Source organism: Cryptotermes secundus, unplaced genomic scaffold, assembly GCF_002891405.2.
Source record: "Cryptotermes secundus unplaced genomic scaffold, Csec_1.0 scaffold2419, whole genome shotgun sequence".
In the NCBI taxonomy this organism is placed as follows: domain Eukaryota; kingdom Metazoa; phylum Arthropoda; class Insecta; order Blattodea; family Kalotermitidae; genus Cryptotermes; species Cryptotermes secundus.
The window spans coordinates 240,496-248,664 of NW_019736438.1; the positions used below are offsets into that span (position 1 = coordinate 240,496).

Below are 8,169 nucleotides of genomic sequence, written 5' to 3' on the forward strand. Positions count from 1 at the left end.
CCGGCCGCCCTTTACCCCCAAAAATATTCCAAGAATATTCCTGGTACTCATTTCTGTTAGAGGCTGAGTCAACCTCAGGGCCACAGTGCGGCTGGAAGGATTAGGTCAATTGAAAAAAATCCAATGATCTCATCGGGACTTGAACCCGCAACCTTCCGACTTGTAGAATAGTGCCTCAACCATCTACACTACCACATGAACCTACTTACATTATACATAAATTTTATTTTTAACATTTAGTCAGAATTAATTTTTTCGTCAATTTTCTTACATTTCTCTTACCCTGTACGAGCATTCCCCACCTCACCTGGATTGTGTGCTCAGCCAGACTCCTCAGTGTGCCTCAAGTTTCAAATTTATATCAAACTGTGCCACCAGTAAGATCAGGAAGCACTGGTCTAAAGATACCATTCTGCACGTATTGTCACCAAGCAAAACTCCGTATGAGCAGCGTGACATTATATTCCTACCATACATTCATATATTTAAATCATCTATGATAAATCATCAATATAACATTAAATGTCAGGTTATCACGGCAATAAAAGATTAAAACGTTTGGGGATATGATACCATGCAGTTTGGTATAAACAAACAAATCCTTCACAGAACCTCCTCCTCCATCTTCTGGGCAAAATAACAGAGCCAACTGAAGAAAAATGGCATGTTACATATAAGGGAAGTGAGTGTTGAGAGCAAGACTATTTATGAACCAATGGGAATTAATGCCCTGTCCACAACACAACACATCTAAAGAATCAACCAGACTACATAGTAGCACATCCAAGATGACAACAATCCTATCAATATGATAGTTACAATTTGAGTGACCCACATCATACATTTACATACAGTGTGACACAATAACAGTTATTCTCTCACGCTACAAAATGAAAACTGGGAATCCAGTGCTGAAGAGAATATTTGGACCCAAGAGAGGAGAAGTAACAGGACTGAGAAAACCACATACAGAGGAGCTTCATAATTTGTACTATCCAACAAATAATATTACGATAATCAAATCAAGGAGGATGAAGTGGTCAGGTCATGTAGCAAGCAAGGGACAGAATATAAATGTATTCTAAGCACTGCTGGGAAGACACAAAGTAAAAACATCACTTGTAAGACCTAAACATAGGTTGGAGGATTATACGTACTAATATGAATCTTAAAGAACGGATATGGGACAACACAGACTGGATTCCCATATCTCAGGAGAGGGATCCATGGCAGGTGTGTGTGAACACAGCCATGAATTTCTGGTTTCCATAATAAAAGGCAGAAAATTTCTTGAGAAGCTCACTTATGATGACCAGCTTCTTAAGCAGGACTCTGCACTATGGAGTAGGATTATATATGATTGCTCTCACAAGTCTGGCACACATGTTAATACCACACTCAATTCCTATGAAATACACATGTTGAGAAATTAGTACCTGGTGGATTATAGTGGCAGCAATGCCGACAGTCTCGCTAACATAATTACAGGAAGCAATAAATGGAATGTTGTCAAAGTTGCGACAGATAATAATCAGACATTGCACCAGCAACTCCACTTCCTTCAGTGACTTGGAATTGAGAGATTCCTGCAAGCAAAGAACAGAAATGTGTAACAATGCAAAAGTAAACTAGTAAGTCATACCACTATTTAGCCTAAAAATCCTTATTATGATCCTGTGTAAGGTTATAATAACAGTTTGGTGACAGAGGGCTGCAAATGCTGATTGTGGATTATATTAATTCTGCCTACAGGCAGATCTGCCAAAAATAGTGTCTCTGCCATCAGCTGTTACCATTTTCACGGAGAATGCTTATTTAGAAAAGCTTCTTGAAACCTGCATTTTGAATTTTTTTTTCTTACTGTTGAGTGTTATGAAAAAGCTGGGATAGCCCAGTTGGTATAGAGACTGGCTACTGGCTGGACAACAGAGGGTTCAGAGTTAAAGTCCCAGTAGAGTCAAGAATTTTCTCTCCTCCACCATGTTCAGACCAGTTCTGGGGCACACTAAGTTCACCCACACTGGGGAGTTCTTTCCCCAGAGGTAAAGTGGCCATGGCGTGAAGCTGACCACTCTCCTCCAAATAGTGCTGAGGTCAAGAAACATGCATCTATACAACCACTCACCCATATGCCTTCTTGGTGTAGTGCTTACTTAGTTAAGCACAGGGACCACTTTACATTTTTTATTGGATGTTATGATCAAATTGTATGTGGAGCACCTAATCAAGAATAAAAGACGTCCACGCTGAATACACAGAATGGATATATACCTTTGTACAAAAAAAATGTGACAGAATTTCTGTGTGCAAAAAATATGGGGGTATAAAGTAAAACTGACCCGTAGTTGTGGACATACAAATGTGGATAAAATGTCTGGGAGGGGGAGAAGGAAAAGTAAAAGAAAAAAAAATGTTCACAGAACAGAAAAAGTGAATGAAACATCCTGAAAGCTATCCTTTCACAGGCAACACGTTAGCTTCCCCCCCCCCATCTTGATGTGTGTGCTCCTCAGCTACATCTGAGTACAATGCACTGCTCAGCACTCCAAATTTCTGTCACAAAGCCAGCCACACCAAGAGATATTTTTTGGTGTTTCTTCAGCCCGTCCAAGCCATTAATCTCTGTTTTCTAGACCAGAGACACTATTTCCTTGAAAAGCTCCTCAATTATCCTCACAAAGGGGAGTGGACCCCATTCCAGACCCACTACTTCTCAGGAAATCTTGTTGAATTGAATTGAATTTATTTGCATTCCATAGACCCTAAGTAGGTTAATACCTCTGGATATGGAACAAGTCAAAATAATACCTACTGGTACAAGTAATTTTATCTTAAACTAATATAGCTTAATTCTACATTATTCTCCATTTACATTGAGGTATTCGTCTACAGAGTAGAAGGAATGAGCATGCAGATATTTCTTTAGCTCTGATTTAAAATGTTTAGTAACATTTCTCAAGTTTTTGATACTTTGTGGGAGACTATTGTACACTTTTATGCCATAAAAGTAGCGCCAGGAATCGAACCTGGAATCTCTGGATCTGTAGCCAGGTTCTCTGACCACTAGACCACAGAGGCAGTCATATTCTAAGATACTACTTTAAATCAATCTGTCATGAGACTGTTAAGTAAAATACTTTACTCCATTTGTTAATATAACAATCAGTTGGTTCCTTAATGATGATGTTTCAGTTGCATGTCATACAGAGTCAAATGTTACAATGAGTGTGAATGATGAAATGTAAAGGATGAGGAAGCAAGCGGTGGTTGTCTATTATAAATGAATATTCAGCATTGCATGAAGGGACTAAACCATAAGAAATCTCAGTCTGGGTATCCACTATGTAGATCATCACTTGAATGCAGTATCTCCTGAATACAAAACAAAGGGTTAAATGTTAATGTTTGTATAACTGTAGCATAACTGTAGTGAGTTATATATATACTACATGCTAAGCTACATGAGTAGTTTAGCCTATCAACAGATGGCAGAAAATGTGTCATATTCAGATAAGGAACAATTTCAACTGAGGTGCAGTGTTCAATCTCACATGCTTCTTCTAACAGCATCAGACAACATATGCTGCATACAGGAACAACTAAGAAAAGTTGTGTTCTATTTAGCACGCATTTCCTGCTCAGTATTTGTTCTTCTATTATACAGCGAGTACACATAAAACAATGAACATTCTGCCTGCACCAGAAAAATGTCTACATTCTAGCCCTACAATGAGGTAACCATACTTTTTTTGGTGCATACTGCAGGAAAAATATACAAGACTTTTTTGTTTTTGTGGTGGGAAAAGATTCTTATTCTGGTCTTATGAGTTACGACACAGTGTCTGGTAGGTGGACATTAATACTTTGACGAAAATACTCTCTTCATCTTAGTCCACACTTACGATGGAGCAGCACACTGTTGTCTTACAGCCACATAAATTTGGAAGGCTAAGAAATAATCTCATTACACTGTAATCTCAATGTGATTTGCATTACCAATATTCTCTGCATGCCCATGCAAGTTTCTACGAACAGCTTGTATACAGGTTATTAATAGCTAACACCACCTTCTCTGTTTCCTCTTTCGCAAGGTACATGAACTTTCCAATAGCTGGCAGCAGTTCCTCTGGTAATCTGGACAGAAGAGGGCCTGAATCATGTTTCACTGCCAACCAATCAGGTATCCTGCTCCAATCCAAATCCAACTGTGATTTCCATATCGAGACAAACCCCATCACAAACTGCCGGAAGAAATGCTCCTCATTCTGAGAAACAAACAGATGGCAACAGAGTACAATAACATGATATGAAATGACAGCTATAACTGGCAAGTCAAGGTTTGATACCTGGAAGAGGCAAGCAATTTTCCTTTTCAACAGTATCTAGACTGGATCTAAGACCCACAAATCCTACAATCCAATGGGTACTGACGGTCTCTTTCCCTGGGGTAAAGCGGCCAAGGCACGAAGGTGACCACTCAAGCCCAACTAGTGCTGAGGTTAACAATACACATAGCTATACCTCCATTCCCAAACATTTTTTCAAGACATGTTGCTGAGCTAAACAAAATGACAATCTTAACCTTACCTTCACACAGCAAGAAATATGGACTACATGCAACAGCAACTTATTTCCCATGTTCCTTCCTCAGATAACAAACATATCAGACTTCACATTTTAGCATACTTCTGATGATCAATATACTGCAGAATGCTAATCGGCTATGTTACATTAAACTATCTTATTAATGGAAAAGACTGAGACTCCCCAGCACAAATTACAAAAATGTAAAACTAAACTAAATTAATGTGCACAAAAATAATACAGAGAAGAAGAGCATTAAACCTCCAACAGTATATTTACATCTGATATTCCACTCAGTTACACAAATTATCCAATAATGAATGACTCCAGCTAATGCAGTTCAAACAGTCTAGTTTCAATTACATACGGGGTAAGAGAATTTACACAAAGCATTTCATAATTTCTGAGATGCATAATGGGACACCAGGAGGCTACGATTCTAATTTTAATTTGCGAAGATGAAAGAAAAAAAGACATTCGTCCTGTGTTACATTATACAGCGCGAAAAAAATGTAAAAACAATTTAATTAATAATTCATCTTAGACGGCATTAAAACGGCTGCGATATGTAAAGCTTTACACACTTAATAAAAAAAATACGTTAAGTAGTAAATGTGCATTTCCTGACATAAGTTACGCCAAAACTTTACATTTCCTACTTAATAAAAAATTGCATTAAGTAGTAAATGTGCATTTCCTGACATCAGTTACGCCCACTCGTGTTTACCTTGGTTGTGTACTGAACCCATAAATGGTAAATGTGTTTTTTAGATTCCATGTTATATAAAGCACCAGTCTGAGTAATAAAACATTCTTATGACACTTCTGCTTAAAACCTTAGTTTCATCAACTTTCATACAAAACACAAATCCAACACAGCTTAATCACATTTGTAACACGAAATTGACAAACACAACAAATGGGTGTGCATATATCATGGGACACACTTGGATCACTTGGATCAGTGCGATCCATTGCTGGCACTCGTACAAGCTGAAAGATCCCTGGACACAACTCCAGATGACAAGAGACGACGCAAAATTGCATATACCCAGCAAAAACAAGAGAAATGTAATTGGCTGAAATAGAAGAAACGAGAAATACATGAAAATTTTAGTTGAAATATCTGAATGGAAAATATCAGTTGCGAAACTAAGCCATGGATGACAGGATGTCGTTTATAAAAGCATATATAAATACAAGTTATTAAAGAAATATGGTGTGGGTATGTGTACTGGATTCCTTTGGCTCGGGATAGCGTCCATTGGCGAGTTCTTGTGCAACCAAGCATTTACCATGAACGTTAAGTAGGCACTTATCAGTGCGGTCTCCTGATACATGCTGTTTCAACAAATAGCCGAATGTGATTTCTACCCGGGGATTCAGGAATTAATTTTGGCAAAAATGGTGGGGGTTAGGCAGGTTTTGTTAAAGTAATTGTTTGTTCGATATGTCAGTTACAAATCCAGAATCCTAATCAGTGAGCAACACAAACATTGAGGAATGGAATATGATGTGCCAGTGTGCCAAGAGTCTAACGCAATGGTCAGTAAATACTTCCCCTCCCCTTGGGACAGCATGTGAATTCCAAAATGACCATAGGCTGAAAAGTTTCACTAGAACATTTTGTAGCTCAGAAATTGTTAAATAGCAATTCTCGCTGACCGAATACGTTGTACAGTTACACCAAATGGTGATATGTCATAATAGTAACTTTATTAATGATTAATTTTGGCAGACCAGTGTAAACTAATTTGTGTTCAGAAGGCAAACATTAAAACGAATTTGCAGTTGGTCCTAAGCGATCATACAGCGGCTCATATCCAACTGTACATATGGGAAGAACTTCGTGGACAGCCGATAAGGGGTGGTCCTTCGGCTTAGGGGTTGGTTGTGCGGCTAACAAATCGTCACAGTAATGAGGACAGCTTCTTATGAAATATTCCATGGAGCCTTGGGCAGATTTTTGGAACAACTTGAGCAAGGGAAAATTGACATGAGATTGACACATGGAACATGTGGAGGAAGCTACATAAAACAGGGGTGGCAGTGATCCAGCAGTCAACTGTACATGCATTTATTCCCTTGAAGACCCAACACATTTAAACTCTTACAGGACCATCATCAGGGGTACACCTCTTGACTAATATTAAGGGCAATCACTCAAGGTTTTTAAATTATTCATGTCATCACAAAATTCTTTTACAATTAAAAAACAAAGCATAATATATTGTCCTGTGATAGCAGTGAATAGAGTTCAATAATGAAAACCTTGATCAAATGTGCCAATTGTTAGTCGTGTTAAAAAAGTATCGAACCTTCTTTTTTCCCGCGTAAACCGATGAAGCACGGGAGGCTCCCTTCGGTGGAGATGTGGAGGGGATATCCATGCGCAGTCGTGAACTTTTCCCAGCCGCAGAAAGCGTCACTGGCAGTCGGACTATGAGTGAGGATGTGTACTGAGCGCTCGTCGGAGTCCAGTAAGGTGTAAAATGACGGCACAACATGAGCAGCGATATTGCATCAAATCTTGCCAAAAGCTTGGCAATACCCAAGTGGAAACCATTCGCAAGATTCAACAGGCTTTCGGGGACGATGCCATGAGCAACTCACGGATAAAGGAGTGGTACAACCGCTTCAAATATGGCCGCACATCAGTGGACAGCGAACGGCGTTCAGGCAGACCCTCAACAAGCCGAAATGAGAATGTAATTGAGCAAGTGCGGACTTTGGTCGTGGAGGACCGTCGTATCACAGTCCGAGAACCTGCGAACGATAGGGGTAAGCATTGGATCGGTACATTGAATTTTGACCGAGGATTTGGGCATGAGGAGAGTGGCAGCTCCATCATGATAACGCACCCGCCCATTCTGCGCATCTGATTTAGACTTTCGTCGCCAAACACAACATCCCTGTAGTTCGTCAGGCTCCCTACTCCGACATGGCTCTGTGTGACTTTCGGCTATTTCCCAATCTGAAAATGCCGCTGAAAGGAACCCGATTTGAGTCAAGAGAAGACATCGTGCGGAATGCGACGGCCCGGCTGATCACCATTACAAAAGACGCGTTCCAGAAGTGTTTCCAACAATGGCGGAAGCGCTGGGAGGTGTGTGTGCATTACCAAGGAGACAACTTTGAAGGGGATTAGGGTTTTGTACCTCCAAATCAGTAAATGTATTTCTGCCGACCAAAGGTTAGATACGTTTTGAACACACTACTTAAGTACCGGTGTCGATACGAAACTTCAGCATAACAAATATCATTGGAACTTTTGTTAAAGGATGAAATCCCTATATATAAATCACTGGGTAACATAAGATGGGATTAAGCTGAAAACATGGAAGGAGGCAGCTGCAGGCTACTCCACCATTCATCAGACTTTGCGTAACTGAATACCTCAGGTACTTGCACATATATTCAGCTCCTGTTCATGCCCTTCTGACAATACCATCAATCCAGGGCTGCTACTTACCCTTCATGCACTTAGGCAGTTGTGTAACCAGCTTAAAATAGCAGTAACCTCAGTTCATTTTGAGGTAGTTCCACAGGATTTGTGGACAAATCAGAATTGAGGCAGGTTTCATC

At 39.7% G+C, this 8,169-nt stretch overlaps 1 protein-coding gene across 1 annotated transcript in view; it reads right to left on the reverse strand.

Moving 5' to 3' along the window:
- LOC111869976 (neurobeachin-like protein 1) overlaps window positions 1–5,572 on the reverse strand; it is a 166,675-nt gene extending 161,103 nt beyond the window's left edge. Inside the window, exons 1-3 of the mRNA XM_033753628.1 lie at window positions 5,312–5,572; window positions 4,068–4,265; window positions 1,437–1,586 (exon numbers count right to left, since the gene is read on the reverse strand). Coding sequence (XP_033609519.1) covers window positions 1,437–1,586; window positions 4,068–4,265; window positions 5,312–5,362 — 399 coding nt within the window. The 5' untranslated portion in view covers window positions 5,363–5,572. The remainder of the gene's footprint in view (window positions 1–1,436; window positions 1,587–4,067; window positions 4,266–5,311) is intronic.
- Window positions 5,573–8,169: the final 2,597 nt, after the last annotated feature.